Consider the following 26,504-nt stretch of genomic DNA (forward strand, 5'->3'; position numbering starts at 1 on the left):
CCCACCATTCTATGTCCAGAAGCCCTTTCATAGCCAAACACGCTCATTTTTCTAGTTATGTATTGTCATTGTGATTGCTGAGAAACAACCTATCCCAAAACTTAGCACCGTAAAACATATGTCATTTGTTTAGCTAATGAATCTGCAATTCAGGCAGGACTCTACCTGGGAGATGTTCTCTGCTTCACACTGCAGCAGGCAAGGGACTGGAGAATCCAGATTCCAAGATGATTCACTCACATGACCAGCAAGTTGAGCTAGCAGCCAGCAGTGAACTCAGCTGGGCTCAAGAGCAAAAGGCCTCTTGCTGTTTGGGCTTCCTCAAAACATGGCAGCTAAATTCTAGCAGTGAGTAGCAGTGAGCAATAAAATGGGGGTTGACACGGCAGTTCCTTAAGGTCTATTCCAGAGAGAGTCACAACATCACTTTTTCTGTCTCTATTTGACAAGCAATCATAGAACTAAGGTTCAATGGAAAGGAACATAAATCCCACATGTCAATGAGAAGAGTTGCAAAGAATTTAAGGACTTGTTTTGAATTCATCTCATCATTCAAAAGTATTTCAAAACATATACTTTTAAAAAAGGGATTATAAAGTCAGTTCTTAGATGAGACTAGGTTCATTCAAACATTCTAGGAAAAAAATCTAGAATGATTGTTGGTATATAAAGGGTTTGATGGGCATGCTTTGTGTGTGTGTGTGTTTTGGGCAATATGTTGGAGTCTGGTAAGGAAGAAATCATTGTGTTTCCAATGTGGAGGGAATCGACTTTCTTTGGGAAAGAATGAATGCCTACTATATGCCATGTGCTCTGATTCATGAAGAGGTTAGGATTTCAGGAAGCTTTGAAATATGGTGAGAATGCCTGATATGCTGATGAAGCCGTCTAGTCTAAGCCTTGCCAAAGGCATGGAGATAGAAAGAGGAAACTGGCCAACAGCCATAAAGAAGAGATCCATGTCAACGACCCAGCATGGGGCAGGCGAGGGAGCTTCGAGGGCCTGGTGTGAACAGACCAGGAACTCCAGACCTGGGAAACTTCATCTGTTTTCAGTGCAAATCCTCACTCCAACTCAGGGGGCGCTGGTCAGGCGCAGCAATCTCTGATCAGCATCTTAGCAGGGCCTCTAGCAAACCAGAGTGGCTACTTCCTTGAAGCGTGGATGATTCCTGAGCAGAGAACTCAGCTCTTGACCAATCACGTTCATGCCCTAATCCCCAGTGAGCCACTCCCTCTTAACACTCATTTTCCTAAGTAATATTTTTTAAAGGAGACAATCCATGCTTTTCTCAAAATTTTAATGAACATTTTTAAAAGATAGTGCTTAAGAAATACTATTTCTCTTCCTTTTTGGGCACATTAATTGACCCTTTATTTTTGACCCCCTTTTTTTTTTTCTTATTGTTCTTTGGAGGAAAGAGAAGAGCACTGTGCTGCCTGGTTTTTCTGGGGAAGACTCTGGCCTGCTTCAAAAGCACCTTTGTACCTTAGCCATCCTGAAGGGCAGATGGAGCTACGAAAGCACTACTTCCCCAGAGAGTAGCTCTGTAGTTACTGACCACCAACTACACACTGCACAGGGGAGCCTGCAAACTACCGCATGGCGCAGGTTCAGAAGTTCACAGTTTACTGGGGAAAATATTTGTATAAAGATTTATTTTATTTATTTGAAAAGTAGAGTTGGGGAGTGATGGGGAGACAGGTCTTCCATCCACTGATTCACTCCCCAAATGGATGGGCCAGGTCAAAGCCAGAAGTCAGGAACTTCTTTCAGGTCTCTCATGTGGGTACAGGGGACCAAGCACTTGGGCCATCGTCCACTGCCTTCCCAGATGCATTAGCAGAGAGCTGGATTGGACATGGAGCAGCCAGGACAGAAACTGGCACCCATATGGGATGTTGGTGCTGCAGGTTGGGGCTTAGCCTGCTACACCATGATGCTGGTTCCAATAAAAAAAAAAAAAAAAAAAAACACTTAAAAAACAATGGCACAAGACAACAGATTAGGGCAGTCACCAAAGTTAGTATGACTAGTTCCCAAGTGGGTGGCATTTAAGAGGACTTCAAAAAGTTTGTGGAAAAAAAGAATGAAAGGTTAAACTTATTTTGGTGCAAAAACATTTTGAGACACATGCATAGTTTTCTCATACTTTTCCATGAACATTTTGGACATCCCTTGTATATGTGGATTTCAAAAAATGTTTTCTCTAAGATTTATTTTATTTGAAGGGCAGAGTTACAGAGAGAAAGGAAGAGAGAGAAAGAGAAAGAGAGAGAGAGAGAGAGAGAGGTATTCCATCCACTGGTTCACTTCCCAAATGGCCGCAATGGCTGGAGCTGGGCCTATCCAAAGCCAGGAGTTTTTTCTGACTTTCCCACATGGGTGCAGGGGCCCAAGCCCTCAGGCTGTCTTCTACTGCCTTCCCAGTTGTACTAGCTGGGAGCTGGATTAGAAGAGGAACAGCTGGGATTTGAACTGGGGCCTATATGTGATGCCAGTGATACAGGCAGTGGCCTAACCTGCTACACCACAACACCTGTCCCTCAAAATTATTTTGCATCAAAATGAACGTATCTTTTAATTCTATTTTCCGCAAGAACGCTTTGAAGTACCATCATATGTAATAAGTAAACCTGGGCAGCAGGTGTCTCCATGGCTGGTAGATTCCATGTGCAGGTAATGTGCTCTGTGCTAAGACCCATTAGGGCAGAAGTAAAGGGAGAAGGATAAGAAAGGAGGAACCAACAGCCAAGTCTAAGGTCTGTTGGGAGGTGTATGTTGCAGGAGCAGGAAGGGATGTGCATGCGTGGCAGGAATGAAATATGGAATCGGAATGTGGTGAAGGAACGGAGTTCTGCATGTAGGAACTCAGGCTGGATTCTGGGTAGGGAGCATCGTACACTGCTTACATGTTTGATGCCTGGAGAGACACTCCTGGGTTAAATCTCGACACTGCCTTTCACCAGCTGTGAGATTTAGGACAGTCACTATGTCTCTCTGTGCTCAATTCTCCATACACACAGGGTATATAATATTGGTGCCTGCCTGAAAGGGTTGTTGTGAAAAGTAAACGATTTGATGCCTGTGAGGTACCCACAACAATGCACAGCACTTTATAGGTACCATATAAAATGTTCACATAGTGGTAAAGATAGAGGAAGACTCTGGAAGACTTTGGTCAGGTATAAATAACTTTAATTCTTGGGAATCATCTGCCTAGCTAACAAGTGCTCCGCATTTCCCACACCTCCCTCAGACTGCATTAAAAAGCTAAGAGGCTCCTGGCTCCTGGCTTCAGATTGGCGCAGCTCCCACTGTTGAGGCCAGCTGTGGAGTGAACCAGTGGATGGAAGACCTCTCTCTCTGTCTCTACCTCTCTCTGTAACTCTTCGAAATAAATAAAATAAATCTTAAAAAAAAAAAAAACTGATGTTTTCTTTCCTTACAGAGGCATATGTGAGAACATCTCTACCTCTAAGCATCTCTGTTTAACAGCTTGAAAGATTCATGTCATGCAGAAACCTTCCTTCTCCATGACAGTCATCACATGGTGGATCTGGAGGTATATTGAGGGGTAGAAGTACCCCCAAAGAGTGGGGACGGACACCCCCATGCAGAATGAGATAATTCAGTATCACAAAAGAAATCAGGTAATTGAAACCTAAAGCCTATTCTGGAAAAAGAATGTCCACACTTTTACATGTAATCCTAGAAGATTATGGCAGGAATCTTTCTAGTAAAAATAGAAAGGTGAAAATAGTTTACAGGTTTATGTGATGTTCCAAGTCAACTGTGAATAAATTAAACTTTTATTAATAGGAGCATAGCAAAGGATTACTAATGTCATTCTAGACTAACTCTAATCCCATGATGGAAGATAAATAACTAGCTAAAGTACCTCCAAAGGTAGAATTTTTATCGATCTACATTTTTAAAATATATTTTATCTTTATTTATTTATTTATTTATTTTTTTGACGGGCAGAGTGGACAGTGAGAGAGAGAGACAGAGAGAAAGGTCTTCCCTTGCAGTTGGTTCACCCTCCAATGGCCGCCACGGTCGGCGCGCTGCGGCCGGCGCACCGTGCTGATCGATGGCAGGAGCCAAGTACTTATCCTGGTCTCCCATGGGGTGCAGGGCCCAAGTACTCGGGCCATCCTCCACTGCACTCCCTGGCCACAGCTGGCCTGGAAGAGGGGCAACCAGGACAGAATCCGGTGCCCCGACCGGGACTAGAACCTGGTATGCTGGCGCCGCAAGGCGGAGGACTAGCCTAGTGAGCCGCGGTGCCGGCCTTTAAAATATATTTTAAATGTTTAATTGACACATAGTAATTGTGCATATAAATATTTATGGAGTACAGTGTGACATTTCAATACCTGTATATAACATATAATGATAAGAATAGAGTAATGGGCATATCTTATCACCTCAGATATATATCATTTCTTCATGTGGGAACACTCAAAATCCTCCTTCCTAGCTACATGAAATATGCAATTAGTTGTTGTCAGTCCTAGTTCTCCTACTATGCAATGGAGCATTAGAAATCATTCCTCATATCCACCTGCACCTCTCTGTCCATTAACCCTCCTCCCTCCATCCCTACATTCTCCTAACCCTTCTCAGTCTCTGGTAACCTTGATCCTACTCTCTAATTCCACGAATTTTTTCACGTCTACGTATAAAAGTTAGAACATGCAGTGGTTGCTTTTCTGTGCTTGACTTACTTCACTTAACATAACATCCTCCAGTTCCATCCATGTTGCTGCAAATAAGAGAATTCCGTTCTTTTTGTGACTGAATGATATTTCACTATTTGTACACTTATGCAACATTTAATGTATATGTACCATGTCTTCCATCAGTGGGCACCCAGACTGGTTTCATATCTTGGCCATTGTGAATGTGCCACATAGACATGGCATGGGACCAGATGAACATGATTCTATTACTCAAATAGCTCAAACTTTCAGCCTAACTGTAGCGCTGAATGATAATATCAATAGAGGTTATTGCCACAGAGAAAAATGCAATTCATCCAAGTATTTATAAGGTGATTACCTTGTAATTGTGAGCTGCCCTTCAAGACCCACATTTATTATTTAGGTGGGTAGCAGCTTATGGACAGTGTCAACAAGAGCTGCTCTATGCAATGTAACTATCCAGGAGGGGCACCTTCAAGCCCGCACTCTGTTTGCAGTGCCCTTCACGACAGAGACAAGGAGCTGAGGGCCACGTGACTTCACACCAGCCGGAATTCCACTAGGATCCCTCCACCCTTCCTCATGGCTTTCCTCCTCGCCCTCAGAAAACTATTTACAGAGATTTCTTATTTTCCCTCTAGGATTCACTCCCAGGACTTTTCCTTTTGGAACAGTATAAAAACTACCTGGCTAAGAGAGATGGGAGGGAGAGAACAGTGCTAAAATCTTCCTGTCTCCTTCTTCTTTCTCAGTTTATTGTGCTTGTATTGTTTAGTTTTTCATTACTACCAACAAATAGCTGACAAAACTAACTTTAAAATGAGAAAAGGTTTCTTTAGCTCACTGTTTGGGAGATTCCAGTCCAAGGTCGGGAAGCCTCATTGGTTGGGACTTCTGTGAGGGTGGTTTATGGCAATGGTGGATTACTTGAGGAAGATCTCGGCCATCCAGGAAGCCGAGAACCTGTCATGTCAATATTCTTGGCTAAATTAGTCCAGTAGAATTTTCCGTTGTACAGCAGGATCTCTGGGACTACGAAGTTGTTCGCCGCCACACTCAAGCTGAAGACAAACAGAGCTGACTCTATCTTGGGGGTTTTAGACGCCAGGCACAGAAAGGGAAGCTGATATACAGTCAGTGAGAGGTCAATTCTGGGTAAGTAGCAACACGTACAGAAGTAAATAAACCTTGTGGTCCCATGTAATATGACCTCCTGAATGATGTTTTCTTGATCTCTTGTCCCCTTTATGCTCCATTGGGGTTTTGAGCACATTTCACTTACAGTATTCTCCTACATTATTCTTAGTTCCATTGTTTCTCTCACTTCACTGTTTCTTGAGATAACACAATGTATCTTTTTTTTAAAAAAAAAAAAAACCTAGTACATTTTTTTTTTTGACAGGCAGAGTGGACAGTGAGAGAGAGAGACAGAGAAAAAGGTCTTCCTTTGCCGTTGGTTCACCCTCCAATGGCTGCCACGGCTGGCGCACTGCGGCTGGCGCACCGCGCTGATCCGATGGCAGGAGCCAGGAGCCAGGTGCTTTTCCTGGTCTCCCATGGGGTGCAGGGCGCAAGCACTTGGGCCATCCTCCACTGCACTCCCTGGCCACAGCAGAGGGCTGGCCTGGAAGAGGGCCAACCGGGACAGAATCCGGCGCCCCGACCGGGACTAGAACCTGGTGTGCCGGCGCCGCTAGGCGGAGGATTAGCCTAGTGAGCCGCGGCGCCGGCCTAAAACCTAGTACATTTCTTGATCCCAATAGACCCTCCACGTTGTGTTAGGCTCCATGTTGTATATGGCAAATAACTAAATAAACTAACAAGCTGTCAGGAAGGACTCATTATAAATACTTGAATGAGATTTCTTTCCACCCTCCCCATCTGCTGTGTGTATTCGCTGGATCAGGCCACACTCTTGCCCTCTGGCTTCTGACTTTGTCCCTGTTGGGTACCACTGGCAGGAGACCAGAGGGAAGAAAACACAAAGATGCTTCAAAGGTTTGGGGAAAAATGAACTAAAGCGTAAGCTTATTTTGGTGTAAAAAATGTGGAAATCTATACTTTTTTCATAATATGTATTTTTCATATGCATGGCTTTAAAAGTATTTTTGGCAGCAAAATTACCTTGTCCTGTAATTCCATTTTCTAAGAACTTTCTGAAGTACCCTCATAAAGTGAAGTCAGGGTGCTTCTTTGCCTAGTTCCCTTCTAGTGGAGATGGTGAGAGCTGCCGTGTCAACCCAAGGTCAAAGCTGCACACGCCTTGCACTCTTGGTGCCAGTCATCACTGCCTCTCTTTACAGTTCAGTCTCCCTGTTGCTATGAGCATCAGGGTACTGCAGCAGCCCTGTGGTCTCCCCCTGTCCTGTCCACATCTTTATGATGTTTACTGAGCTCCTCTCAGATGCCGAGCCTTGCTTTTATGTTGTGACCCTAGTCCTGCAGGGACGCTGACTTACTAAGGAGAAGTTGCTGAGGAAGGAGACGGTGACTAGGAATAGGCAGAAGTTTAGACACAGCTGTGCTGTTCCGCTCAAGTCTTGAGGGAGGATAATGACGGAGCTGGAGTCTCGTCTTCTGGTGTTTTCTTCTCTTTCAAAAATGCTATCCATTGTACTCACGTAGTGCAGCCCTGTGACTGCTTCCTTCAAGAATGTTCCACTGGAATTTCTTATTTTGTGGCAGAATTTCAGATTCATTCGATGCTTCCTCATTAAAATACTTATTCTTTCTTAGTAATTATCTTATTCACAGAGGACAATGGCAAAGGAAAAGATAGTGAAATCTGAAGTTCATTTGAATGTGTAGAGAAATGGATAAAAGCCATGCTTCTTATAAAATGGAAGTATAATTTTAACAATGTGAAAGTATTAATTCCATGATAAACAAATAAGCCAACAAACTAGTGGCCTCTCCCAAACCCATGATGGTTATGGATGATAGTCCAGAAAATACTACTCTGTAGAGAATACAATGTTGCCTTACTTAGGGGTTCTGCGCAACAGCATATTAGAAGTAATATTAATGGATACACATCAAGTGCTTGTTATGTGTCACTTTCCCATTATCAGACTTCATCCTCACAATGACCTATGAGATGCTGCCCATCTTACAGTTGCAGAAGTTAAGAGATTTGAGTATGTGTGTAACGGTGGTAGGAGGAAGAAGTCAAATTTCAGATGTATCACAGGAGTAATTCACCCCAAATCCTCCTCACTCCCCTGCCTTGCACCTGCCTGGATGCTGCATATGAAAGATTTTCATGCCTCCCCAAGCCCTGAGCATCAGAGAAGAAATGGCCACTGTGTAATCCAATGACTTGCTAGATGGAGGTAGAAATAAATTGGTAACAAACTTTTTCCAAAGCTAATCATTGGTAAAAAAAAAATATTGTGTACCACATCTCTAATATAAAAAAAATTATCAAACCCTACTATGTGCTGGGCACTAAGATTTATCTTTATCATCTCTACAAATCGTTAGAACAACACAGTGAAATAGGGATTCTCATATTTTTTTGAGAAGTGACAGATTGAGTCACGTGTCCAGATCATTTAGCCAGTATGTAGGGAACTGGAATTCCAAGCCTCTCTGCTTACGCCCCTTCTCTTCACTGCCTCTTAGAGGACAACTACATTAATAAGCAATGCTGATGCTTCAGCTAATCAGAATATCAGCCTCTTAACGTTGGGGTAGGCACTGTGAGTTGGATGTCCTCTCTGTGTGGGAAGGCATTTGGGCTATGATTTAAAATTCCCAGTACGACTTTATGGGTTTTCAAGTATTTTCCTTAGTGAAATAGAGCTGGAGGTATTACCAAAGGATTTGCGCCTTTCTTTCATGCTCTGCGGTTGTTAGCATCTGTTACTGCTGTCACCACCACCTCCATTTTTACCTGCACTATCATCCTTGCTACGTCCACCCTCACTACTGCTATTAAACATTGTCCTGGAGGTTCTCCAGGTTCATATTGGAAAGGAAGAAGTGGACCTGTTTCTACTCACAGTTGACATGATCTTTGATCTTCAGAAAATTCTAAGGAATATACCAAAAGCTACTGGGACTGATAAATGGGTTCGGAAGGGTTGCAGTACACATATACGATTAATATGCAAAATAAATCGCACTTCTTTTTAAAAGATTTATTTAAAAGGCAGAAGAATGGCAGAGAGAGAGAGAGGGAGAGAGAGAGAGTGAGAGTGAGAGAGGAGAGTCTTCCATTTGGTGGTTCCCTCCACAAATGTCTGCAAGGCCTAAGCCGGGGGCTGTGAACTCAATCTAGGTCCTTCATGTGGGTGGCAGGGACCCAAGTACTTAAGCCATCACCTGCTGCCTCCCAGAGCGTGCGTCAGCAGGAAGTTACAATGGAAGTAAAGGCAGGACTCAGTGCCAACTACTCTGAAATGGAATGCAGGTGTCTTAAGTGGTGGCTTAACCCACTATGCAACAATTCCCATCCCACATTATATGTCTATACACTTGCAATGAACAATTGAAAAACCACAGTTCCATTCACTCTAGCATGAACAATAATAAAATATTTGCAATATATTTAGCAAAAGAAGTGCAAAATTTATAGTACTCTGAAAATTGCAAAACATTGAAATAGAAGAAAGATTAAAGTAAATGGAAAGATGCTTCCTGTTCATGGATCAGGAGACAATATAATTAAGATGGGGATACTCTCCAAACTGATGTACAGGTCCTATACAAACCCTATCAGGAGCTCAACTGGCTTCTTAAGAAATTGACAAGGTGATCCTAAAATTCATTCAGAAACTCAACGAGCTTAAAATAGCCAAAACATCTTGAAAAACAACACAATATGTTGAGTCACACTTCCCCATTACAAGCAACAGTAATCAACACAGTATGGTACTGGCATAAACATGCATAGTTTAATGAGATAAAACTGACAATAAAAAAATGAATCTTCATACTTATGGTCAATTGAATTTCAATAAGAATGCCAAGACAGTTCCATGGAGAAAGAATAATCTTTCCAAGAATCACTGCTGGAACAAGTGGACATATATGGACAGAGGAATGATTTTGCCCCCTATCCACTATATACTATCTATAAAAATGAACTCAAAATGGATCAGATATCTGAATTTAAGAGCTAAAACTATATGAAGGTATTTCAAAAAGTTTATGGGGAAATGAGATTAAAAGATAAGACTATTTAGGTGCAAAAATTTTTGAGAGCATGTGCAGTTTTTCATAGCATTTTCTCTAAAACTTGAAGACCCTCTCATAAAACTCTTAGAAGAAAACATGGGGGTAAATCTTTGTGACCTTGGATTTGGCAATGATCTCTATAGTATGATACGAAAGGCACAAACAAAATGAAGGAAAATACATTGGATTTCATCAAAATTACAAACTCATGTGTTTTAAAGAATACTGTCAAGAAAGTGAAAAGGGGGCCAACTTTTTGGCATAATGGGTAAAGATGCCACCTGTCACACCAATATCCTACAAGGCCCTAGTTTGAGTCCTGGCTGCTCCACTTCTGATTCAGCTTCTTGCTATGGCCTGGGAAAGGCAGCAGAAGATGGCTCAAGTGTTTGTACCCATGCCACATACAAGGGAGATCCGGATGAAGCTCCTGGCTCTGGGCTTTGGCCTGGTTCAGCCCTGGCCATTGTAGCTATCTGGGGAGTGAGCCAGTAGATGGAATATCTCTCTCTTTCTCTCCCTCTATGTCTGTAACTCTGATTTCCAAATGAATAAATAAATATTTTCAAAAAATAAAGTGAAAAGAACAACCCACAAAATGAGATAAAATATTTGCAAATCATGCATATCATAAAGGAATTATACTAAAATATATTGAGAATGTTTACAACTAAGTGATAACAATATAACTCAATTTTAAAAGGGCAAAGGATGTGAATAAATTTTTTTTCAAAAAACCTATACAAATGGCTAATAAGCACAATGAAAGATGCTTGACTCTCGTAGTCCTTAGGGAGGTGTAAATGAAAACTACTGTGAAAAACCACTTCATATTCACTGGGATGGCTATAGTTAAAAGAAAGATAATAACAAGTATTGGTGAGAATGTGGAGATACCAGAACCCACATAAGATGCTGGTAAGAATGCAAAATTGTTGTTCCTTTTGAAACAAGCTGTCAGTATGACTCAATAATTCCACTGTTAGTACATATTCAAGAGGGATGAAGACATATATCAGCTCAAAAATTGGAAGAGTTTAAGGCAGTTTTTTTAAACAGTGCTTTTAAATGTTTTTAAGTTTTAAGTGTTTTCAAGTGTTTAAGGCAGAATTATTCATAAAGACAAAGGGTGGAGACAACCCACAGATCCATTAACTAATCAATGGATAAACAAATGGCAACTAATATTACCATAAAAAATAATGAAATACTTTATATTGAGTTAATGAAAATATTATTGTAGTGCATTTCACCTCTTTCTGTTTAATTTTTTATTTATTTTTTAAAGTTTTTTTAATTTTATTTATTTGAAAGATGAAATTAACAGAGAGAGGTAGGGACAGAAAGAGAGGTCTTCCATCTGCTGGTTTACTCCCCAGATGGCCGCAATGGCCAGAGCTGTGCCATCCGAAGCCAGGAGCCAGGAGCCAGGAGCCAGGAGCCTCCTCTGGGTCTCCCACGTGGGTGCAGGTGCCCAAGGACTTGGGCCATCTTCTACTGCTTTCCCAGGCCATAGCAGAGAGCTGGATTGGAAGAGGAACAGCTGGGACTAGAACTGGCGCCCACATGTGGTGCCTGCGCTTTAGACCAGGGCTTTAACCTGCTGCGCCACAGCACCAGCCCTGACTGTTTACTTTTTTTTTTAAAAAAAGATGTATTTGTTTATTTGAAAGGCAGAGTTACAGAGAGGCAGAAAGAGAGAGGAGAGACCGAGACCGAGACTGAGACAGAAAGAGGTCAGTCTTTCATCTGCTAGTTCACTCCCTAACCTAAATGGCTGTAACAGCCAGAGCTGGGCCGATCTGAAGCCATGAGCCAGAAACTTCTTCCTGGTCTCCCACGAGAGTGCAGGGGCCCAAGGACTTGGGCCATCTTCTACTGCTTTCTCAGGCCATAGCAGAGAGTTGAATCGGAAGTGGAGCACCTGGGACTCGAACTGGCACCCATATGGGATGCTGGCTTTGCAGGCAGTGGCTTTACCACTATGCCACAGTGCTGGCCCTTCTGTTTACTTTTTTACTATAGGTAGTAAACATCTAAAATCATTTACTTGGCTCACACGCTTTCTCTTGGACAATGCTGGTTTATTATATAAAAATCATAATATTACCTGTTAAATATCCTTGTTGTGAGGATTAAACAAGTTAAAATTTGTATCACGCTTTAAAAAACCTGGTGCATAATAAGCACTAAAAAAAAAGTGAGCTTTCATACTTACATGGAAGTGATCAAGTTCAGAGAAGCAGGGAGCGGCTTGTCACTGGGCAGTACTGCAATAGGAGATGGGGAGGCACAGTGACACCTCCCAGAAGAAAAGAAACCAGGCTATCACCTACAGCTCCAGGCAGGAGTTGATGCCTCACATAAGAGAACTGAGTGGGTCCCAGAGACGTCTTCAGCCTGTCTGGGCCCTGGGATTGCTACCAGCGAAGTGGTCAGATTTGGAGGATTGCGGGTGAGGTTTAAAGCGGGTTTTGGGCGCAGTATCTTATTTCCAGATGTGGAATATCACTCGGTCCCTCCCAATGAGGGAGCTTCTACCTCATTTATCTAGAAAGGTGTTACTGGGAGGGCACTTGGTGCAGCAGTTCAGATGCTATTTAGGACATCGACACTGCACATTGGAGGGCCTGGCTGGGAGTCCTGACTCCACTTCTGATAGTAGCTTCTTGTGAATGTACAACCCAGGAGGCAGCAGGTGATGGTTTATATTTGGGTCCTTGCCACCCACGTGGGAGACCTGGGCTGAAGTCCAGGCTCCTGGCTTCCTCCAAATGCAGTTGTGGCATTTGGGGAATAAGCCAACAGACGGGGGGTTTCTATCTGGCTGGCTGCTTATCTCCCTGCCTTTAAAATAAATAAAAAGTAAATAAGTAAAATTTTACAAATAAAATAAAAAGGAGTGACTGTCTTGGCTCCCGGTTTCTCATTTCTTTGCAGCATGCTAGCAATGCTGTCCATTCTCCAATAGGCAGCAGAAATTTGACTCAGCCAGCTAGGTAAGCATGTGGGAAGTGGTGAAGTACTAATGTTTGGGGCACTCCAGTTGTCACTTCTAAGGAAATTCTCATGCTGCGTTGTACAGGGGCAGCTGTGACTGGTTAAACACCCCAGAGCTGAGTTCCTCAGCTCACCATGTCTTCCGCTCATGCCTTAGACCTCCTTGCACATTGGTGTCTTTACAGAGCGCTTCCTCTAAGGCAGCTGCTGCCACCCACCATGCTCCACCAGCCCCTCAGCGTCTGATCCTTTCTCCTCTTTCAGTAGCACAGCACTCAGGAGCTATCAAAGTGTGGTGTTAGCTTGTTCTCAAAATCAAAGGTCCGTAAGAGGGCCTGGTTGCTGCTATTTTCAGTGGCCCATTTTCCCGAGGGCTCTGGCCTCCCAGGTCTGCTCTGTGTTCCTACCGATGTTTCATTGTGTTATGTTTGTGCTCAGAAAGTGGCAGTGCTATGGTTTGAATGTGTCCTAGAAATGGAAATCCCCAAATTCATGTTAATCGTATTTGGAGGTGGGGCCTTAGGGAGGTCATTAGGATTCAGTGAGGTCATGAGGGTGCAGGCTTCAAGGTGGTATTAGCTATTTTTTTTAAGATTTATTTATTTATTTGAAAGGCAGAGTTACAGAGAGGCAGAGAGACAGAGAGAGAGAGAGAGAGAAGTCTTCCATTTGCTGGTTCACTCCCTTAAATGGCCACAATGGCTGAAGCTGGGCCAATCCAAAGCCTGGAGCCTGGAGCTTCTTCCAGGTCTCCCACTTAGGCCATCTTCCACTGCTTTTGCAGGTACATTAACAGGGAGCTGGATAGGAAGTGGAGCAGCCAAGACTAGAACTGGCACCCACATGGGATGCAGGCACTGCAGGCAGTGGCTTTACCTGCTAGGCCACAGCGCTGGCCCTATATGCTGACTTTTTAAAAAAAAAAAAGATTTTATTTATTTGAAAGATAGAGTTACATAGAGAGAAGTCTTCCATCTGCTGGTTCTCTCCAGATGGCCACAATGACCGGAGCTGAGCCGATCCAAAGCCAGGAACCAGGAGCTTCTTCCGGGTCTCCTATGTGGTTGCAGGGGCCCAAGGACTTGGGCCATCTTCTACTGCTTTCCCAGGCCATAGCAGAGAGCTGGATCAGAAGTGGAGCAGCCAGGACTAGAACCGGCACCTATATGGGATGCCGGCACTTCAGGTCAGGGCTTTAACCCACTGCGCCACAGCACACCCCCCCCATATGCTGACTTTTCAGAAGAGGAAGACTCAATCTGCAATCTAGCAATCTGCCATGTTATAAAACAGCCAGGAGGCCCTCACTACATGCAGCGCCATGTTCTTGGACATTCACCTCCAGAACCACGAGCTAAATAAACTCGTCTTCTTTAAAATCACCAAGACTGTGGTCTTCACTGTAGCAACATAAGATAGACTAATATAGTAAGGAGCAGAGGAATGTGATGTTTGAAGTAATGAAAGACAAAAGGAATCCAGTAAGATTTCCACATTTTAATTTCATCACACTTCATTTTTCAATTTACAAACTATAGTTGAACTAGCAAAACCTCCGTTTCATGTCTGTGTTTAATGGTCAAATGGGCACCTGTTATTTGGGATTTATCACAATAAATGAACCTGTTTTATTAATAAATATCTGAAAATGTTCATTGTGGCTCTTATAATTCATGCAAATAGAGGCATTCTTCTCTTGAATTCACATTTTAGAAACCCAAACCCACCAATTTGTGGAAGCAATATTCTCTCACTCATTGTGGATATTGTCCAGATTGTGGACAAACAGACCAAACTTTCCAGCATAAAACAGCAGAGACAAAGCGCTGGATGAAAGAAGACACCCTACCTTGATAAAGGACAGCGCACCACATTACAATCTCAACAAGACCTAGTATAAGAGGTATCAAATGGAGTTTCTGAAATCAGTGTTTCTTATTCCCAAGCGCTAAGTCCAATGTTGTTGCAGGACGGAGGTAGAGGGCAAGTTCACTGTGGTCAGCGGCAGGGCGAGGGGTGGGGTGTCTTCTACCTTAACGCTAACAGTAAACTAAGAGTAACAGGAGACACAGAAATTCCTGAACTCCCTACCAAACGTCTTGTGGGAGAGGGAGGAAAAAACAATGGCTTCTTTTTTTCCCTGATTAGGCAACACATTTGGTAGAAAGGAAGCCATGCTTAAGGTTTTGTCAAGGGTTTCATATACATTTGATTGAGAATTACAGAACAAAATTGAGTTCTCCTGAGTGTCTGGGATTTAATTTCTGTTGTTAACAAATGCCAGTTTCCTCTTAGAACAGAACCAGTCCCACTGTGCCAAGTGGGATTTGAGAGAGGTACCAGAAAGCTAAGAACATTGCTCAAAGTGTCCCATGATGATGGACAGTGACACTGTGGGCGGTACGCTGAATGGACTGGGATTGGATCAATCGAAGCATCTGATAGCTTTCTACAAAACTCTTAAATACAGGTAAACATGTAAACACTGTGCTCTCAGAGAGCAAGGACGCAGGCATGTCACGTCGTATCCCTTCTGGGGAAACAGATTCAAGTGAAACGTCACTGGGCAGCTTCAAAACCATCCACCGGAAGTGGTCTCCGGCTGAGGAGCAAATACCGCCTTGCACATGTCCGAGTTCTCCTGGTGGAGCGGGAATTCGCATCCGGCCAGCACACTCTCTTTTCTTTTCCGGGAGACGTAACCTCTGCCAGTGGCCAGCCTTTCATACTTTGTCTCAAATCGCCTGCGTGACAACAGCAAGGATAACACAATTACACACATGAAAGTCACCGCCACACCTGTCCCAGCCAAGTTACTGCGCAGGCACTCACAGCCTCTGTTCCAGGGCAATCTGAGAAAGGACGTGAGGGCCAGAGACCACACGGCTGCTTCCTTCCCACCAGTGAGGTGATTTTCTCTCCCGTTTCTTTTTATACCACCTCTGTACTTCCACTGTTGGGATGTGGGAGCCCTGCCATACTGAATTCCTTTCAGTTCTTTGGAGATGCTGTTAAGCTTTGCAGGCCTCGCTTTGTCTCCCACCCCTCATTCCAGAAGCCCCACCCTGGGAGCACTCCCCTTTTGAATAAGTAGCAAGCCCAGCCAGCTTAGGCCGAGAATGCCGACAAGGAAACGTTCCCACAGCTCTGGTCCCAGCGAAATGTGGAATGGAACCAGTCAGCCATGTGGCTGGGTTGATGGCCACTTCATTTTGACCACTGGGAAGTTGATTTTATTTCCTAATGTATTTATGGAAGTTTGTTCCAGACATAAAAAAATCTAGATCAGTGATACTGACTACTGTAATTATATCCCACAACCTGTTATTCTGTTAAAATACAGCCTACTCATACGAGGGAACTTCAAAAATATGCATTATCTTTTAATTCCAATTTTACATGAACTTTTTAAAGTATTCTTGTATTTGTATTGATATCACCAATGTATTTTATATAGATCATGAAATGTCAGTGAAGTAAAAAAAAAGTTCTTAATTCTGGCTTATTTATCAAAAGAGATGATGAAGGTGTGGCTTGCTATTTTAAGTATATAAATTACCTTTATGGTTAGACAGCACTTGCCAAGGCGACATTAACTATTACTAAAAAGTATTTGCTACCTAAATCCAAAATATTCTAGTTGCCTAGTTGTTAAAAAGAACAATTACAAGATTCAAAGGACACATAGCAAATGAGAGCTGGGCTCTAGATGGAAGAGATGTTGGGAAGTTACATGCAGAATTACACATTTGGTTTCTAAGACACTAAGCATTCTGCTAAAGCATTGTTTTAAAAATTCAAGTTTGAGCCAAACCTTACTGTTATATAGAATGCCTGGGCACTGTGAATTCATTTGGCCCCTTAAACAATGGTAAACGGATTCCTGGGTGTTTAGACTCTTCTGTCCAGGAGGCAATCGTGAAGAGACCAGATAATTACTGTGCACCTGGTATTTTAGCTCAAACTATCTGGAAATTCCTACATTAATCAAATCCCTTTGTTTCCTTGATCAGTTCTTATTGGATTAGAATATGATACTATCTCCAGAAGCAAACGAACTAGTCATTAGATTTTCTTGGTATCCTTTGGGTAAATTCCTAAGAATTCATTTTTCTTAATGTCATCAATTATTTTTACTACTTTTAGGAAAAATCATCATTTACAAGGTTTCTTCTGCTTCATTTTAGTTCTGAAATTGAATGACCAAAACTGAATACAAGTTCCCAGGGAAGTGAGGATGACTCCGGAACACTCCATAAACCCCTACATCTTACCTGAAGGGAGCTTCATACTTGTCCATCTGCATGCAAACCAAGAATGGGTACTGAGAAAACTGCACTGTGGAGATGAACTCCAGGCCTGCCTCTGTTTCTGTGCTCATCTCCAGGCCAGCTTTCACAAATGAGGAGTCCACTGTGATGTCCCCAGTTATTACTACAGCCACCCTAAAGATTTGAGGTTAAAACAAAAACAAAAAACACCTGTAAACATCACACTCAACTGAGTCAGACTAACAAATATAACTTCATAAGGTCTGAGCTCCTGATTCTGACAACAGCAAGGAAACATTTCAGGACCTCAGACACGACTCAAATGTACATAGAATTCTGCTGGACTGGTTAGTCCCAGCGACTGGGAGTGAAGTCAGCCAGTCCCCTGAACCCGCCAGACGTGCAAATCTGTTTGCATCAGCTACTACACTGCTTGGTATGAGCACATCAAGGACTAAAATGAAACACAACCTGGAACCCAGTCCTCTCCTCAGTCAGAAATATCTGACTTCTGTTAAAAGGAAGTCTAAATTCACCAAAAAGACATCTGGTGATTATAAAAATTTTTTGTTAACTATCTATCTCTCTGTTGGCTTCAATGTAGATATTTCAATTACTTTCCTCAAAGGGTCTCTAGAGGCATAAGTATGTGGTTGTCAGATATTTAAAAAATATATTGTGCTCCAAAGAGCCATTCTTGCAGTGGCCAGATGTGGGCTCTCCAGAGAAGGAGATAGACAAGAGTGGCCAGGGAATGTGGCTTAGATGGTAATGAAGAGGATCAACGACCCCAGGATTGCTCTAACTTAATAATAAACTTGATATTTAACTGTGGAAAATCACTGCCACAATCAATCAGAGCCATGTAACCAAACTTTTTAAAGGGGGTACCAATTCTTCTGGGCAAATTAAAGCCCCTGCTGTGCTGCTGACAGTGTGAAAGTAGGTCAGAGGTTGTTTCAGGTGCAGAATCCCTTCCAGTACATTCTGATGTCTTGTACTCAGCAAAGGCTTAAGGAAAGCAAAACAGACAAGCAAATATAGATGTATACACACACATATAAATGAATGAATGAATGAGCATGTGAAAATGGGAAGATAAACTGGCAATAATGGTGATACTGGTAGGGATCTGGTGTCCTTTTCTAAAAATTAGATTTTTTATTATTGTTGCTACTGCTGTTGGTTTTTCTCTGCAAATAATTCAATTGACTTTAATTTGAAGAAATTTCAGTTTATAAAACACTTCAGAAAGAGGGAAAAGATGACTGATACAAAGGGAAACCCTAAACTGTATTTCTAGGTTCTCTGACGGCCAGTGCTGTTTCTCATTCTTGATTCCTTTGGGTAACAATGTGTGGTGTTACTCTTCGCAGTACATAGGTCAACTCTGGTTGCTCTCAGTTGCTTCAGTCAGAGTTCAAATTACATTCAAAAATTTAATTTTATTCCTCTTATCTCACTCCTGCCCCACCACATTTTTAAATATCCAAAATGGTAAAAAATAAATTGCATTTCTGGCTCTTGAATTCTATAGAAAATAGAATGTTAACTACAACATTGATTCGTGGACATTGCTTTATGCTTGAAACACAACGTTTTGATCGGGTCTCATAGGTAGATTAGAAAAACTAAAGGATTTGGGAAAAAAGAAAGTAGATGAAAACACAAGTGTTCTCATAGTTAATATTTAGATTTTGCACAAAAGGGACCATATTGTAATTTTTATCCCTGAAGACAGCAAAAGAGGAGAAGTTTTAAACCCCAACAAGAGTGATATACTGAAAAGTTTGCATCAAAGTAAAATTCTTAGCAGCACTGTCAACTAAGTACAGCAGATTAAAGGATAAACCCCTCCTCCACAGGACACAGGGGGGTCTTTCTTTCTTTTACATTTTTAAGCTTTTATTCAGTTAGCAAAATGCATAGGAGAGTGAGGGCTTTATCTAAAAGACAGGGGTAACTCTGGATTCATACTGAGGACCAGGAACCAGCCACATGGAGGAGCATGTAGGCCAGGAAGCATGGGGTGGGTGGCCTGAAGGTCACGTGCCCTGGAGGTGCAGGGCCGCAGCCAGCCCCATACTGGCAGAAGGCCAAGGAAAGGAGGGCGGTCTTTCTTTAAAGATTTGTTTTATTTACTTGAAAGACAGAGTTACAGAGAAGGAGAGAGAGAGAGAGGGGCGGGGAGAGAGAGAGGAACTGAGCTGATCCGAAACCAGGAGCTTCTTCCAGGTCTCCCACATGGGTACAGGGGCCCAAGGATTTGGGCCATCTTCCAATGCTTTCCCAGGTGCATTAGCAGGGAGCAGCAGGGATTCAAACTGGTGCCCATATGGGATGCCAGCGCAGCAGGCTTGGGTTTTAAATTGTTATGCCACAGCACCAGCCCCTATAGGGGTCTTTCAAAGCAGGAAGGTTCTTGACTGAATCTTAATGAACCTTAATACCGACCTGCTCAGAAGCAACTATGGAAAGGATGACTTCCCACAGCCACTCCCAACTCTATTATTTAGTGATGACAAGTAGCATTGATTTTGAAAAGTCAGAAGGTTAAACAATTCCCAAAACATATCTGCAATTCTTTGCGTAGAGCATTACACATACTGTGCTTACCGGTTTTTCACTCGAGTTTTAGACTCACGATACCACAGACTAAACTCCATTGCACCTGAAATATCGATAGCTAGACCACCCTGAACTTCTATATTGGCCTTTAGTCCGGATTGCAACTGAAGCTCCTAGAAGCAAAAAACAAACAAACAAACAAATATATATATATATATATATGAATAAGTACAATGTACTTAAACCCCTTTCCTAAGTAACATTCTACCCCAGCCTGGATGCCATTTGAGTCCTGTGTACATTGGAGTCTTTCTCTAAGCTTGGAAGCATGTTATTCTAATCTTGATCACTAGAAGTAGTCTCTGCTGATTTGCTAATTTAATTAGTCACTTAAAAATACTAGAGAAGTGAAGTAGCAATTGAGAAGGGTGTTTTCTTTCAATCAGCGCCTCCTGTTGGGAGGGGCCCTGGTACTCAGAATGTGGTCCTGTAGGGAGCAGCTCCTGCATCACTGGGAAACTCATTAAAATGCACTCTCAGGTCCCCTTTACCCACCAAATTAGCAACTGAGAGCAGGGCCTTTGTGTGATTCTGCTGCACCTAACTTTGAGAGCCACTGGACAAGGGAAAATGAAAGCAACTTCTTGAGAAATTCAGCTGTGGGTTTTTGGGGGCGGGAAAGGCACTGGACCAGGTGATCTCTTGAGGTGTGATAGCACTTCTCTAGTAATATGTTGTGTTAAATATAGACAGCTGCACCCTACTGGCAAATAAAAGGCAGGATTAAAAAAAAAAAAAAAAAACAACAACAGCAACTCAGGGTGCAGCATACAAGTTCCAGGAATTGCCTGAATCGAGCTAGGAAAGGAAAAGTGAGGCAACTAGCAGAGCCTAACACCCTGCTGTTTGACGTTTGAAATGACATTGAACTAACGGTCAACTCCAATATGAACTCAACAATATTTTCCGAGGGACAGTGATCATTTACAAACACGGGCCAGCCTGAGCAATTCTGTGGTTGTCTGAAATTCATTGTTTTGTGCTGTTGGCCTGCGTTCCACTTTAATCCTCCCATTTTGCATGTGCATTAGCTGGGATGGTATTGGCTGAAAAAATTTTCAGGTGGATTAGAATCAGATTGCCTGGGGACAGTGCTGGATGGAAGCGATAATAATTCTGGGGGAAAAGGCTCACTATCCTTACTTTTGATATTCTTCCAAAGATCTGGAATTCCTGGCAGCTGGCAGCATAACCACTTCTTTGTGTAACCGCCCTACTCAGACCAGAGAAACCATGGATGTGCTCAGCATAAATGCTATGATTATACTTTGTTGCAATGATTGTATTGATCTTCCTGAATGCTTTCTACTTTCCAAAAATGTGACAGGAAATCTCAAAGGACTTGGTTTATGACCAGGTGTGCTCAAAAGGTAGAATAGTGGCATGAAGCTACTGTTAGTCTGAAGGGCACTCTTGGCTGGAAACATGAATTCTCTTTGCTGTGCTCAGGACATACTAGGAGATAGACCTTCAGATATTTAGAGTTTCATTTGGTCCACAGCAAAATACAGTTGCTATAGGATGCAGGGATTGTTTCATACATCATAACTAATGTGAAGGAGCACAACTTATCCTGAGAAAATGGTAATAGTCACACCTATGCCTATGAATTACAAAACCAAGATATCAGTGCCACCCCCATGTGCACTATAATTGTATTGTGACTGTTCCCAAACGTACTAACGTACTGTTTTCTGCCCTATCTCAGAAGTATTTGCTTCTTTGTATCTTTTCCTCTCTTCCAAATTTAAAGTCGTAATCTTCTTAAGGCCACCCAGCCCAGCAGAGTCCTGTGACGTGGGCTGTGGCTTTCTCATGGACCATATATTAGGTGCATGTGAAAACATGGCAAGGACCAGGGAAAAGAACATTTCATGGCTATTAGAGAGTGTGCCATTTGTGGTCAGAGAACATTTCCATTGCAAAGTGGATTTTGAGGACTCCCTTGGGTTTGTGGGAAGATTACATTTTGTCCATCCAAAGGGGCCATGGAAGGAATCTTATGCGCGAAGAGGAATTTTCTTGGATATCCAGACAGACCACTGATCCCCTTCAGAAGGGTAAATCACTGGTTCTCCTATGAGAGGGTCTAAACCACAGAGTGTGGTAGTTCTATTTTTTTTCAGAATTTTAAAGTAGGTGGAACTAACAGTTTTTGAGCACTTACTATGTGCCAAAGTTCTACATTTGGCAATTTATTTAAGCTTCATACCACTTTTCCATGGTAGGCATTATATCTGACGACTGAAGGAAAAAAAAATCAGGCTGAGGAGTTACATGTGGAGTCAGAATAAAGACTAAGACTATCTCTAAGGTGGAGACTTTTCTATTACTATACGTGGCTATCACCAACTCAATTTTTTCTCCTGGTGTGCAAGGAATAATGTTCTCAGAAATATTGCACAATGGATAGAGCATAGGCTACATCCATCCTTGTTTGACCCAGAGGACATGTTTATTCAAATTCTTACCTGTGAATCAGAACTTTGCATTTGTAGCTAATATGACCTCTATGGTCTCAAAGGTGTTTTTTAATAGTATGTACATGTCATTTTGAAAATTCATCCCATTGCTTCCATTTAGGAGAATATATTCTTTACTGTCTAAAGAGAATCCCCTTATTCAACTGACTTTATCAGACAGCCTTCTCTGAAGAGTAATCCAATTAGTAAAAGACAGAGAAAGAGAATAAGCACAGAGTAATTCCATCTGCCCTGGTGGCTGTGACACACTACTCACTGCCAACATTTCCTTCAATGTCAGCACTTGACCTAGAGTGGTATGTGCCTGTGAAGCTAGGATGGCATTACTGTTGTGCTCTGCAGAGCCAGGGGGCCTCACATGGGTTATCTGTATAATAATCTCAGATCTGCCAAACACTCCAACTTGACACATGTAGACACTGGGTTATCTTTAATAGCTAGGGGACAATATTTCTCATTGAATATGGCTTGTCTTAGGTGCACTAGCTTAATGTATAGAAAAACCATCAAAATAATCCAGATCAAGTGTTGGTAAATTATGGCCTGAAGGAAAGTCTGGCCCACTAGCTGTTTTTGTAAGTAATATTTCATTGGAACACAACTATACTCTTTTATTAGTATTTTGGTGGTGGTTGTTTTCACTGTATAAGAATAGAGTTGAGTGGCTGCAACAGGGAATATACAGCCCTAAAGTCTAAGAAATTTACTTTCTTCCCTTCATGGAACAAACTTGCCAACCCAGATATAGATTACTAGTTATGCTTGCATCAAGTTTTATAGCACAATCCAAAACATCAGGCATTGTTAATGGGTAGCTGGGCACTTAGAGGTGGTGTTGAGTTGTTAACCCCATGAACAGAGTGTGGACTACTTCAGCACTCTGTGGCTGCCTGTAGACATTTCCTTCACGAAAAATATGTTGGAGTTGTGCAGTGTAAATTTCTCAATAATTTAAGAACTGTTTTTCATGTGCGACTGGAGGATTAAGGGACATGAGATGCTGCTGGCTGTCCTTGTCATTCATATTCACATAAACACAGTTCTGATCACAATGTGCCTACACTCATTAAAAACCATAGTGCCAGCTTCCCTAGTAGCTACATGTTACAGTTTGGGTCAACATCATTCTAGAAAGGGCTTCTGAAAGCATTCTTAAAAAAAAAAAAAAAAAGTCAAATTCTGTGACCCCCCCCCCCCCCCAGCCTTCTTCTTTCCAGCAATGAAGATGCAGTGCTGGAAGTAGAGCAGCTATTTTGTAATTGTGAGGTGACACGAGTTTAAAAGTCACAAGAAAGGATGGCTGAACCAAAGAGTGGATTCTGATGATGTCTTAGGGTTTCTGTATCAAGAATGAACTACCCACTCCCAAATATTTATTATGTGATAAAAACCAAACTATTTTTGTAGAACCATTCTAAATTGCTTTTTATTCTCACTAGACACAATTATCCTGATACAAGGAATAATAAAGAATTAGCATTCTTCAATTCCAACGAACAGTATCTTGGAGCAGTTTTAATAAAATCTGATATCTAAAGTCTAACCCAGCTCTTAAAAGCTATGATTCTATAACTAGAACCTAATAAACCAGAATCCTCAAATAAAGGAGAAAAGAACAACAAAGTTTGTTAAAATGTTTGGATCATCTGTTCCAAATGCCTCACTTCATTAATAGGAAACCACGGTTTAAAGTTAATAAGTAACTGCCCAAGAGCCATGCCATCTCTGCTCTGATGTATCCTAGGCTGTCTCTATAATTTCCTGTTTCTGTTACCATTGGTATTTTCTATTTGATTCAAAGCAAGTAGCTTAATCAGCTAATAAATGCAAAAAAAAAAAATTCTTGCTACTTATCTACAGCAAAGGAGAACAGGCAAAATATCAAGAGGGTCAAATGCTTGGAATGTGAGCTTCAGGAATGGGCAGAACTTCTTACATCCTTTGAGTACAGAGCATAAGTAAGAGGTGCCTGGCACATGTGAGGCACTCAATAAATACTTGAAGACAGAACGAATTACCTGTGAATGATCTATTAGCAGAATCAGCCCCTTCACCACACTGACAGGGTCACCAGATGCTGACAACACTTTGGACATCAAATCACTGTATCCGTTGAAAAAAGTGACAGGTCTGAGCTGAATATCAAAGAGGATGGCTGACATGCCAGCATAGGAGTCAAGGTTTTCCTCCCCCTCATCAGGAGTGGCTGCAATTAAGGCCTCCAGCCCCTGGGCTTCAATGACCACCTGGAAGAAAAATCAACACAGTGTTTAGGACACAAGCCCCCTGCTTGCTCTTTCTAAGTGATAATGAGGCTTCTGAGCAAGAGCTTTGCAAGGGGTCAAAACTACAAAGATTTGCAGCTGCAGGGCAAAAGCAAAAACACCACCACCACCACCAATAATAATGATAAACGTCTATAACTCAGTAAAGGTGAGTTGGGTTTCTCCATTTAATCTTCACAACCACTCTTTTTGAGCTCATATAATATTACCCTTTTTTTTTTTTTTTGGACAGGCAGAGTTAGACAGTGAGAGAGAGAGAGAGAGAGAGAGAGAAAGGTCTTCCTTTTTCCATTGGTTCACCCTCCAAATGGCCGCTATGGCTAGTGTGCTGTGGCCAGTGTGCTGCGGCCAGTGCACTGCGCCGATCCGAAGCCAGGAGCCAGGTGCCTCCTCTTGGTCTCCCATGCGGGCACAGGGCCCAAGCACCTGGGCCATCCTCCACTGCCTTCCCGGGCCACAGCAGAGAGCTGGACTGGAAGAGGAGCAACTGGGACAGAACCGGCGCCCCAACCAGGACGAGAACCTGGGGTGCAGCGCTGCAGGCAGAGGATTAGCCTAGTGAGCTGCGGTGTGGGCCAATATTACCCACTTTGTAGATGATGCGAAAAAAAGGCTCAAGATCGCAGAACTAGTAAATGACAGAGGCAGGATATAAACTCCTTCTGGCTGTCTACAAAAAGATAATGCACTTTCCATTTTGTGATATCACGCAGGGGTGGGGAGCATCCAGCTTGTGGGCTAAGGCCCCTGAAATCATTTGGTCTGGCTCTGCCAAGGCTACTGCATGCAGTACCTGAAATTCAATACATCAACAGCAGGCTGAATTTTTACTTGATCATTTTGTATGGCTTGTGAATGATGTTACAAATATCCAAATGACCCTTGACAGAAAAAGGGTTTCTTAGTCTTTTCAGGACTGTCCTATGTAATAGACCAGTGGTCTTGGAGAACCTCTATAAAACAAGGTAGAGAGGTGTTGACCCCATCATCCAAAACCTGCTGCCATGCAAGGGCATGGAACTCTCCAAGCCATGACTCATGCCTCCCCATGTCAACCACCACGATGGAGATCACGCCCTGATCAGTACCATACAGAGGAATCCTACATATTTTCTGTACTCCTCACCCAGCTGCTGGGTGTTTGGCATTTCAGATGGCATATCAGAAAAACAGATGGTGATTCCTCATCACAGCAGGGCACAATATTTTGAGGACATTACTGTCAATGGGTGTGGTCATGTAATAACTGATAAGAACTCAAGGTTTTACAGCACCGGATCATTTTTAAAGTTTAAGTGACTTTATTTAGAAGGTTATAATTTGATATGAATAAAAAACTAAAAAATAAAAAAGTACATTTCATGATTAGGAGCCTTTATTGATCATCACCTAATTTTGGATAAAAGTAAAGGGATGGAAATCAGCCAATAGTCAAATGTATTCCTTATTCTTTTGTTTCCTAGAAGTAATGAAAAAATGTAGACTGATTCTTTTTTTTTTTTTTTTTTTTTTTTTTTGACAGGCAGAGTGGATAGTGAGAAAGAGAGACAGAGAGAAAGGTCTTCCTTTTTGCCATTGGTTCACTCTCCAATGGCTGCCGCGGCTGGCGCTCTGCGGCCAGCTCACCGCGCTGATCCGAAGGCAGGAGCCAGGTGCTTCTCCTGGTCTCCCATGGGATGCAGGGTCCAAGCACTTGGGCCATCCTCCACTGCCTTCCTGGGCCACAGCAGAGAGCTGGCCTGGAAGAGGGGCAACCGGGAAAGAATCTAGCGCCCCGACAGGGACTAGAACTCGGTGTGCCAGCGCCGCTAGGTGGAGGATTAGCCTAGTGAGCCACGGCGCTGGCCATACACTGACTCTTAAGAGAATTCTGTTCTTTTATGCAGGTTTTTATTTGGAGGAATCAATCACATTGTAACAACATTCAGAATAAGGAAATCTTCTAG

The 26,504-nt window shown here is 42.4% G+C and overlaps 1 protein-coding gene across 2 annotated transcripts in view; it reads right to left on the reverse strand.

The window, feature by feature from the left end:
* Positions 1-14,373: 14,373 nt before the first annotated feature.
* The window catches only part of MTTP (microsomal triglyceride transfer protein), a 75,102-nt gene continuing 62,971 nt past the window's right edge, over positions 14,374-26,504 (reverse strand). For both annotated transcript variants that reach the window (XM_051820148.2, XM_002716956.5), the window contains 4 exons: positions 24,292-24,519; positions 19,779-19,903; positions 17,166-17,336; positions 14,374-15,635 (listed from right to left, as the gene is read on the reverse strand). In XM_051820148.2, coding sequence (XP_051676108.2) covers positions 15,464-15,635; positions 17,166-17,336; positions 19,779-19,903; positions 24,292-24,519 — 696 coding nt within the window. In that variant the 3' untranslated portion in view covers positions 14,374-15,463. The remainder of the gene's footprint in view (positions 15,636-17,165; positions 17,337-19,778; positions 19,904-24,291; positions 24,520-26,504) is intronic.

The sequence above is a fragment of the Oryctolagus cuniculus genome, chromosome 8 (assembly GCF_964237555.1).
Source record: "Oryctolagus cuniculus chromosome 8, mOryCun1.1, whole genome shotgun sequence".
Classification (NCBI taxonomy): Eukaryota; Metazoa; Chordata; class Mammalia; order Lagomorpha; family Leporidae; genus Oryctolagus; species Oryctolagus cuniculus.